Raw genomic sequence first — 11,220 nt, forward strand, 5'->3', positions numbered from 1 at the left:
TGTGTGTGGCAACCTGAGCTCACCTGTTGGCTGCCAACGCTGGGTGACGTAGGGCGTGCAGGTACTGCCCTGGGCTAGAACACACAAAGACGGAAAATGGAGTTGGCGCTACTTGGTTGACGAAAAAGTACATTTGCGCTCGATAGTATGCACAGTCTGGCTTTTTTTAAATTTTGTTTGTGTATTTGATTAATGTTTTTTTGCTGCATCGACCGGGAACCAGAGGGAAAAAGGGATTAAACATGTTTTGGACGATACTAATCGTCGCTTTAATGGCAGCAGGTAAGTTTGGCCTGTTCGTCGCCAAACTGGGTGGTTCCCAGGAACAGTGCGCTAAGTGTTTGTGGAACAGGACACATGTTTGTCTTGTAGTTACCATTATGAGATTACTCAGGTTCCTGTCAATTATTCCGTGTGAGATGGTGTTAAATGTTACATAAAAACTGTATTTTACGCATTGAAAACCGAACAAACAACAAAATGAGTGACGTCTCTTTGGTTGTAGACGTTGGTTTCGCTGACAGCTGTGTAAAAGTAGTTATTGTTTTTATGGCTCAACATGGCCTGTATTTGCTGTATTATTGCCACCAGGGCCTTTACATTTGCCATAAGCAACAGGGAAATATAAGCTGAAAGAGGATGTTTGAGTCACATTGTGGGTGGGCAATCCAATCAATAATTACCTTTTCCCCTTAAAGGCAGTTTGCCTTCCGTAGGCTTCAAAATGTCAAGTACATCAGTCAGCTTATTTGGAGCAAGGGAACAACTTGTCAAAACTAATACACTGAGAAGAGTCTTTGGGTTCTTTACAATTACACCCGCTTAATTTAGAAGTAATTAAACATTAGTTGCTTCTTTTATGTCTAAATGATGTCTGCAAACAAAAACCTCATGCCAAACATGCAGTTATGAAAATGACATGTCTTGTTTTTAACTAATCCAATGTGGTGCCATTACTGTTAAAAGCGCATAGGAACTGCACACATGGTTCTTTCAGGGCCTCTTACATTTAAGATGAGCAACATGTCAAAAGCTGTGGGTGGGGGAGAAAGGTTTAGTGAAATCTGAGGAGGCTTTAACTATCGAGCATCTCCAGGCTGGAAATAATGTTTTTTTTAAAATAAATCTGACCAAACAGACCAAAACCACAAGGTCCATTTCAGGTCTCCAAAGTCTGACAGATGTTATTCCTGTTTTCTCAGAGAATCCTCAGTATGCATTAATCTCATAATTTACTTCACTGTTAGGTCAAACGGAAAACACTGTGTCTATGGTGACTCATCACGCCTGCTCTCGTTGAAACTAGCAGTGAAGAAACACTGTTTTGTCATATACCACACCCTAGGGCCGTTCTAGACTCATTGGAAAGCTTTACTGATTAGCTAATAACAACAACAACAACAACAACAATAATAATAATGTAAATAAATAAATGCATAAATAAATAATTATTTTAACTTTATTAATTGTCAACAACTGGATGAATTGGTTCTTATTCTTCCAAGAAAAAGGGGAAATCCACAGTTTTGTCTAGAAATAACTTGAAACTGACAAAAGTAATTTAAAATTAAGAAAAATCAAAGAAATAAAAATCTGACTTTGCATTTTGATTCAACAGAATCATTTTTGTAATACAAAAATGTCTTTCAGACTCCACCATGGGCGTCTCTGTCAATTGTCCCGTCAACAGGTACGTTGCCATTCTCTTCCAGCCTGTTACTCTCAGCTGTAACTTCCAGACAGATGCAAGTCAGCCTCCTGTTATCACCTGGAAGTACAAGTCATACTGCCAGGACCCCATCCAGGCTGCACTTAATCCCAGCAGTGCATCAAACGTCCTGGCTCAGAACAACCCCAACTATAACCCCAACATTGAGTGCTCTGACACCCAGAGGACGGTGCGCATAGTGGCCTCCAAGCAAGCCAACGCTGTTACCCTTGGCCCCGACTACCAGGGTCGCAAGATCAGCATTATAAACAGTGAGTTTTTAAAAACGTTTGTTCAGATTTTTACGTGCGTGTGACATTTTCTCCGACTTTTTTTTAGATTTTTAATTTAGAAATGCGTTATGTCGTTGTGATCTAAAAGCATATCCTGGAAAAGAGTGTGAAATATTACCAGTGTAATAAAAAAGCTGCCCCTATTTGTTAGAAAGACGTAAAATATATTTACATAAAGTCTTCCACACTTTGCATCGGTCCTCCCTGGTTTTTGAGACCACGCTGCCAGCAAATTACATGTCAGCGAACATGCCATAAAAAGGCACACACTCCAATTTGGCAGAAATATTTGCTGAGTAATGTTTTTTTGTTTTGTTTATTTTTTTTATGTTTGCAAAGTCACAATACCACAGTATCTTCAGTATGATATCTTACCACGTTAGCCACTTGTGACCTGTGGCTGTGTTGGCTTATAGATGCCGACCTGAATATTGCACAGACGGCATGGGGCGATAGCGGTGTCTACGTCTGCTCTGTCACCTCTTCCCAAGACCTTTCAGGAAATAGTGAAGATTATACAGAGCTGATTGTGCTGGGTAAGTAACCTCCGTGGGTATATGTAGTCACATTCTGAGACACATTTACTTCTTCCTTTTTCTTTACCACTTCCCCTTTTTCTTCATGGTCATTCTGTCATTTGGACAAAAGAGTTTAAAATATTAGCGCGTACATATTCCAGAGAGACTCTGAGCGAGTGAGTGTGGGCAGATGTGTAGAGTAGAGAGAGAGGATTGTGAACACCAGCCAGGGTTTGCATACGTCTCTAGAGTCCCACGTTGTAGGCAGAATAAACAGGCCTATAACACGAGGCACTTTAAAGTAATTGTGGCTTTATCTTTCTTTCACAGAGAGAAAGTCAAACTCTACTGACCTCCTGCCTGGCATTGACTTACTGGTTATGGAAGGTAGTACAAGCTGTTGATGTAGCTCAGTTATGTTATGTTTATGAGGTTTAGGTATTAAGGCAACAGAATGAAGAGTATCGCTCCCACCCGAGCTACAAAACATGAGGTCACCTAGGCTGTGTCTTCTTTTAAAATGATTTTAACAGAGTCACGTAGTGGTTTCCATGCCAACTTCCTATTCTGCGCACAAGTTATGACTCATCTTAAGAACAGACAGGCAACTGCAATCAAGAATCAAAAATGCACATCCAATACTTTTGTGGCATACTTAGTTATCCTTCTGTCCCTCAAACTCTTTCTTTCTTTCACATGTCTCAGTCCATGTGGCCTCCGGTGTTGTGTGCATATAGTCCGTGACTAAAAGGGCATCCAGTTTCCTTATCAGTGTACACAGCCAAATAATGTGTTTCTCTGTACTGTGAGGTTTCAAATTAGCTGATTTATGTAAACATACATATCTCTTCGTGCTGCTGCTTTTTTTTTTTTTTTCTTTTCATTGTGGCTCGTGCTGCAAACTGCAAAGGACAAACTGGTTTTACTAGTTTAACAAAACCCTAAATCATTGTATCGAAGATGTCAGTTGTTTGCATTTCTAACAGCAGTTGGAATTTCAGCTTTGTCAAACCGCAAACAACTCATTCACACATTATGTCCTTGGGGTTTTTCTGAATCAAAAAAAAAAGACAGACTGTCTGTAATTCTTTTCCAGTGCCTTAATTCACAAAAATATGTATGGACAGACAACTGCTGTATATCTGTATTTTAGGTCTCATAACTTGGATGGATGTTTGTGTCCTTATTTTGTATGGATGGAAAATCCTTTATTTTACTTGAGATGGAATGAGAAACCTCAAATGTGGCTTCATATTGAAACTCTTTAATAAACTAACACTCTTCCACCACAGACTGGCTCCTGGTCGTTTTGGTGGTTTTCGGCTTCCTGTTACTGCTCATGCTGATTGGAATCTGCTGGTGCCAGTGTTGTCCACATACTTGCTGCTGCTATGTCAGCTGCCCGTGTTGCCCCGATCGCTGCTGTTGCCCACGGGCCTGTAAGTAATGTAACACAGGAGAAGTCATTGAAACTAATCCATTGTTCTTTGTTTTACTGCATGACACCTGTGATTTGGTATCATCATCTTATCACATCACTAATCAAGGCTTTGACTGAATTTGTGTGCAGTGTCTTTTCAAAGAAGGGTTATCCTCAGACAATATATTTTTTTTAAACTAATTTGTTCCGGTAAGCTTGCATAGGTCAAAATCTAAGTACATATACAATGAAGATTGAAAGGTTTACATTTATCTAATGGAAAGAAATGTTTTAAAAGTTCTAGATTCCCTTTTTCATAAAGTAAAAAGCAATGCAAGAGTTAGTCTGTCTGGGATCTGGTAAAATGTCGGTTTGAATTTAAGAAAAAGCAGAGTGCACAAAAACAAAAGTGAAAGTAATTAGTCCTCTTTACTGTTGTAGACCAGTTCAGTTTTTCCCAGTAGTACAAGCAATGAAACCATTGTTATTTCCTGTAATTAAGTGTGTAACATCTGTGCTGCCGTTTTCAAATTGTTTTGAAGCACGGTGAGCTATCTGCCTATCAATATTCATGTCACACCAATGCGTTCACACAGCTGAGTGGATCAAAGTTAGTGTGGTGCAGTGTGATTTTACCAGTAGTCAAACTGTACAACTTATGAGTATTGTTTTGATACTGTACACTCAAGGGTTGGTTCAGCATTGAACAAACGAAAGTAGTAACAAGCTCTAATTTCCTGTCACAGATGTGAGAACTGTTTTATTGTTTTTTGATTAGTTTCTACTGCAACTAACTGGATTCCTTTTTGTTTCAGTGTATGAAGCAGGAAAGGCTGTGAAGAAGGGTGTGCCCAGTCATTATGCTCCCACTCTTTATGCTCCCAGTATGTATGGTCAGCCAGCGTACAGCGGCCCACTAATGAACCAGCCGGTCATGCCTCTGCTTCCAATGCCCAATGGAGCTCTACCCCCACATCCGCAGAATGGTTACGGTCATGACTATGATGGTGCCAGCTCAGGTGAGTTAATCACAATTAGGGGTGGACAGTATCTCGGGTTTACTCAGTGCCTCACAGCCTGTTCTTGTTCCTCACAGTTACAAAACCTCTTGTAAGTTGAAAAGAGCAATATGTCAAATAATGCATCCCAACGTAAGTAGTTAATTAAAAGCCCTTTAGCATAAGTTGGTTTAAAGGTTCAATGTGTCATGCTGGTACTTCTTTGGGTTTGATATTAACCCCTCAGCTCTTAACCTGGATCCACACCCGGCAGCAGTTCCAAATATACTGTGTATGCTCATGACCTCCACCACACTCCACTGCACTGCACCCAAGCAGTGTGTGCAAATTTCATGTGTTTTATACACTGGAGAAATTGTTTATTTTATTTATTTATTTTCTTCTCCTTCTTTTTGCTGGTATGGTGTGTGGCAAATTGACGGGCAGTGTATTTATGTCACCTACAGTGGCAGAACTACATTCACTGACCCTGATCATGCTGTGTGATTGTGTGCATTACAGGGTTGGATTTAGCACCTATGAAGTCCTTCACAGAATATTTCAATATATCAAGATACATTGTGTATTGTGATATCATATTTTTTTATTGGCTATATTGCCCAGCCCTACTTGCAATAAAACGATACGTGTCTTATCTCATGATTGATCAAAGGCCCAGTGAGCAACACGCATTATGTTGAACTTCATGTCATCTGTCTAATCTACAAATTGTGCCTTTCCAGTTGGGCAGGGATCACAGGTGCCCCTGCTTCATAATCAAGACGTCGGAGGAGACCAAAGTGAGTAAATGGAGACCTTACGTCAGTTTCGAAACCTTTCACGTAGATGGGGATTTCTGTCAAATCCCCACCTACGCATTTCATGTGTTTCTAATTTAGTTTCAGGAAACTGAAAATTTGGAAGTGAGTGAATCAAATACCCTTTGCAAGTTTGCAAAGTATTAAATAATTTTGGTGAAATATTGTTCTAGCATATGTATTTTCAGATTTTCACTTAAGATGTGAATGTACAAGTAGTACGACCCCATTAAAACAACTGTCTGTGATATTTTAGTCTATTTTTATGTGCAGCTCTGTTTAGATGGTTGGTTTGTGGTTGTTGACTGGAATATTAATACATTTGTTGTCGGCAGGACACTCACTAACATTGTTCAATGATTTCCAACAGTAGGGCTTGAAGCTTTATAATGCGAGCATTTTTACTCGACATTTTTGTGAATTATACTTTTCACAAAATATGAAAAGTAAACCTATAGGATTTAAATATGAAAATGTTGCCCAATGCGTCTGTGTATTTGTGAGGTGGCAGCTTAATGTCTGACTTCCTCTGTTCTTTCCAGCTCGCAGTGGGTACCGTATCCAGGTGGACCCTGATGGGAACGCCACGCGTGCCATTTACTATATGGAGAGAGAGCTGGCCAAATTAGACCCATCTAAACCTGCCAACTACAACCGCTGTAAGTGACTCATAACTTCATGCTAGTCTGGACAGACTCATGTACCGTAAAGTCCCTCGGGGGAAATAAATGTTAGAAAACAGGTGAAAAAAATGCTTCCTGTCTGTCTCCAGATTGTTTCAGTTCATTCCGTTCAGAGTAGGACTTATGGTTACTTTCATTCACATTTCAGGGCAGGGACGTGAATATTGTGCAGATTATCTTCAGTATTGTTACAGCAGTTTTTAAGTAAAAGGTTTACAGTGTAAAACATAAACATCCTGGTCGAGTGGTTAAAATCAATTTGATAACGATATGATTATTTTTTTCAATACATACAACAATATATACAAATAAATGTATATGATTCTGCATTATTTGTTAAAGGGGATCTGGAGATTGGGGGTATTTGGAGACTTTAAAGTGTGTGTGTGTGTATACATAACACTGCATTGAAGGATATTCACTGATTATTAAGTTTCTGTAAATATCCACAGTAAAATGCTTTGATTTTACTGTGCCAAAATTTACTAGAGGTTCTTAAGTCAGTAACAATAGACATTAGGTTTTTATGTCTTTATATTGTCTCGTAATTTTTTCTTCTTCACCCAGCCATCTTTTTCTTCCTTTCTTTTGTTTCTCCCATCAGTGGATAATATGACTGAAGTCAGTTCCCTGCATGATAGTGATCCTCGAGGTCGTGTGGGTCGCTCCCAACAGCCACCTCTGGCCACACTCTACGATCAGGATGAAGCCATGAGCACCATCAGCAGTGTTTCACAGCAAGGCCAGCGTCGTGATGACTACCCACGCCGTGGCGGAGGTCACCCGGGAGATCGTATGCGCGCTCGCTCCATGGATAACCTTGATGACATAGGACGCCGCTACGGCCGTGATGACTACCCACCACACCGACACCCAGATGAGCCCAGGGGCAGAAGAGGGTGAGTCTTTGTATCCTGAGCAAAACCCCCTTATAACCATTATCATTACTACTGTTAGCTTATTTTAAAATGTTTCCTTAAGTTTGATTGACGATTGAGTTTCACACTAATTTGAAAAATACCTGCTCATACAAAGAAGTCTATGAGAAGGCTGTATTTATTTAGGTAAAAGAAAATATGAATAGTGACTAATTATACCTACACACACGGAGTACTTTTCCTACTTTTACTTTTGGACTGTCAGTGCACATCTTTATCCTAATTAAAAAAATATATGTTAAATAATCATAGTAAAAATATGTTTGTTGCAATCAATCGAGTTAATATTGTCAATCTAGTCATAACTAGGTATTTTCCTTTCTTAACGCATAATCTACAAATAATGAAAGTTGCATCCTTGTAATAGTGATACTATAATTAGAGAAAATTCTAGTATTTGAAATTATAGTATTGTCTGGTTTTGTTGTAATCTTGAAGACTACATCACAATATAGCAGTTCTAATTCCATTTAACAGCTTTACCTCACGTGAACTGAAAGAAAGGACTCGTTATTGATGGTAATATCAAGTAAATTGACACTAGTAACTGTTGCTTTGTTACCTAACTGTCTTGTGGTTTAAATACTGGTAACAAACAACTTTCAGTTCTCGTAACTCAGGGGGCCTCTCTGTTATTCTGTTATTCTGTTATTCTAGGTCCAGTCATTCATTTAAATAAAAGGCATGAAGATGTGAGCTGCAGATCTGTGACTAAAGTATGCCGTCCTCAAAGTCTTGTTTGTCTTTTATCATTTTGAAGTATCGTCATTATGGGGAAGTGTAGCCTTTGATGCGTTAAACTGCTGCTAATAAGACCCATTGTAGTATTAGTCTGATTTAAAGATTGATTTTATTTTTTTTTTGTTTGTTTTTTTTTGGGTTGGATTTAGGTTGATTCGATTTAATGATGGCAAATCTTGTCAGTTTCTTCTGTAATCTATAAATAAGCTTCACGTCCCCTTTTTTCCTACTTCCTAAATCTTTACACAATACATCAGCATATGTATTTTGTATGGCTTGTTTTCTGTTGTTTCCCACAGGTATAAATTGTATCTTGGTTTATATCCTATCTCACATACCATATGAAAAAGTTAGCGTAACAATTCCCTTTAAATATTTGAATATGATTCTTATTATTCTTTTATTAGACTTGATAACTGTATGACACCCATTCACTGTACTGCCAAGTCTTTGCATATATTGAACTTTTTATGGGTATAGCAGTTAGTTCGTGGTTGTGGTGAATACGCTTACTTGATTAATTTGCTCTTATTTTCAAAATTGTTGGCCAAAGCTGTCATACAACAAGGCTAACATAAATGCAAAATTATTTCACAACTTAACAGTTGAAATTCTGGCTTTAAAAATGTTTTCTGTGTTGTCTGTCGATTTAAGATAATGTTTGCAGGTATTTGGAAAGGCCAGTAGTGTCCGTCTGGTGATACACAGTGTTTGCTGTTTGTGCAATGTCTTTTTATTGTTGGGTCAGAAATTAAATTAGAAATGCACCCTATACAGTCACATTGTATTCAGTGTGTAAATGGTTTATCATAGCCAGTGTAGTTTTTAATCTAAACTATATCTATGGTTGGAAGTGAGAAGGTGTTTTAAACTACATTCAGCATTGAACCAGTGGCAGAGGAAAAGTCCAGTATGTTTTCTCTAATTTTGCTGCTTTCTATCTTAAGGTTGGATGACGAGTGGAGCACCAGCGCCCGCAGTGATTATGACCGCAACTATGATGACCGCAGGCGTCGCGACTACTCGCCTGAGGATCGTCGCAGGGGAGACAGAGGGCCCTCCCCAGCCCTACCAGGGAAACGCAGCCGCAGCCGTGACGACCTGATGGACCTTGAGAGAAATCACCGGGGCGGCAGAGACGATTATGACGATAGCTTCCTACGAGAGGCCATGGAGAGGAAAAAGATGGGTGAGCACCAGAGGGCACGCAGCCGGGAACATCTGGAAAGCGAGAGCGACCGCTCAGAGCGGGGGAGGGCACCTCGTGGACCTCCGCCGCTGCCTCTGAACCCACCCTCTGGGCACACCAGTCACCGCGATGACTTTCCACACCCTCCCCCACCCCCATACAGTGATAATGAAAGTTTGCCATCTTCAAAGAAAAGCAACCTCCGCAAGGTAATTCATAGAAGAACTCTGTACAAGCTTGAAGGGATTGAAGGGTGTTTTTAATAACTTTGAGCATCATAAACTGTGCTTGGAAATAGTCCCCAGTAAATGTTGCAGAAGGCTTTAGCCATGTATTTCTTGGAGCATTTGTGATGTACATCAGGAATGAATGAGCTTGGTTTACCATAGAATGTGAAGCCAAAAAGCAAATTACAGAATATTTTCAGCATTATCCTTAAAGTCTAAAATGTGATGAAATTCTGTTTAGTTTTTACTAGTTCATTTAATTGTTCTTGTCTTACAGAACGGAGCTGTGAGTCGGGAGAGCCTGGTCGTGTAGCTATGACGCGAGGAACCTTTTTAATGCAGATGAATCCACCTAAATGAGACCAGTTGGTTTCTGAGACTGTAAATTTTAACCACATGTCTATTATGCTTTGCTGATTTTAATTTTAATTTCTTTTTATATTTCATAATATACTGTAAACTCACACAACGATGCTGAATTTGTATGTACGCTTTTCTAATGGGAAAGATGTGACTTTTCATGTATGAAAGATTATGGCTGCCATAAGTGCCTTATAGAGTGTACAGAGTTTTAATTGTACGTGTAAAAGTCAAGTTGATAATTTTCTGTAAAGAATTTTATATCTTGACACATAAACATGCTTTGATTAGTTTTAAATGTGACCATGCTTTAAACTTAGTCTAACTTTGATGACACAGTTTAGGATGTAGATACATGGGGGTTTATGGGTTGTTGTTTTTTTTTTTTTTTTTTAAGTTTTGTTCTTGTACTTTTTACTTGTGGAAAAAGAGTTTGCTCACTCATTGTATTTAGAAACCAAGTGAACAAAATATTTTTCAGTACTTGCGGTTTATTTTTTGTTCTGTTTAGTGTATTGTGTAGCTGACCGATAATTTTGTTTGAAATCCAAATGTTTATTGTAATGTGATCAAACCTAATTTTACAATAAAGGTCTTCATTTTCAGGCCAGTCATAATATTTAACTTGCAGTGTTTACCACTAGATGACACTCTCATGACTGTCTGTAATTTAATGCTGATGTGAAGTGTACTAATTATAAACCAGCAAATTTTTTTGGATCTAGTGAAGCATCATTGAGGCACTATAATGTTTAATAGTATGATAGTTTCATCATTTTGATATGCATAAAATCTTGAGTAAAAATCCAAAATATATGTATCACATTTGAAATTGATTGCTGTACTTTCTACTATGGTTGTTAAACACATTTCAGCAGGTCGAATGTGAACATTCATCCTGTAAAGTGACGTAAGCTAAAATGCTGCTCGTGTTCAACTTTGGCCGTACAAAGCAGGGAAGAACGTGTCCTACTTTACCATGTTGCTCAAGTTGCAGAATGTTTGTATGAAACGCAGTATGTCTCAATTCATGCCTGTTTCAGGTTCCCTTATTTGTCACTTTTTGGTTTTTTCCCTGTCATCGTAGCGGCCATCTTTATTCAGCACTTCCATTCTGGTGAATGTCAATCAGCACCCTTTGGTTTCACATTTTGAGATGGTTGCAGCAGCTATGATGTCTCTACAGTGCCCCCAATGTCATAAAGTGAAGCTACTTTGAAAGCTGCTCAGCCGGAATTGTTTATCTGTTGAAATCCCTTTCTGACCACTGCTCATTCAGCCGTTACCCTAAAGCAATGGGTGTGTCGCTTTTTTATGAGGATTTGTT

General features: G+C 38.9%; 1 protein-coding gene across 2 annotated transcripts; it reads left to right on the plus strand.

Moving 5' to 3' along the window:
* Nucleotides 1-54: 54 nt before the first annotated feature.
* lsr (lipolysis stimulated lipoprotein receptor) lies at nucleotides 55-10,499 on the plus strand. Of its 2 annotated transcripts, XM_067510860.1 has the most exons (11): nucleotides 55-282; nucleotides 1,651-1,980; nucleotides 2,418-2,537; nucleotides 2,850-2,906; nucleotides 3,812-3,958; nucleotides 4,755-4,958; nucleotides 5,681-5,737; nucleotides 6,298-6,414; nucleotides 7,043-7,337; nucleotides 9,065-9,515; nucleotides 9,811-10,499. In XM_067510860.1, the coding sequence occupies exons 1-11, from the start codon at nucleotides 243-245 to the stop codon at nucleotides 9,844-9,846; spliced, it is 1,854 nt and encodes a 617-aa protein (XP_067366961.1). In that variant the 5' UTR covers nucleotides 55-242; the 3' UTR covers nucleotides 9,847-10,499. The 2 variants fall into 2 exon arrangements, with proteins under 2 accessions (XP_067366961.1, XP_067366962.1); XM_067510861.1 differs by lacking the exon at nucleotides 2,850-2,906.
* The last annotated feature ends 721 nt before the right edge of the window (nucleotides 10,500-11,220 follow it).

Source organism: Channa argus, chromosome 7, assembly GCF_033026475.1.
Source record: "Channa argus isolate prfri chromosome 7, Channa argus male v1.0, whole genome shotgun sequence".
Classification (NCBI taxonomy): domain Eukaryota; kingdom Metazoa; phylum Chordata; class Actinopteri; order Anabantiformes; family Channidae; genus Channa; species Channa argus.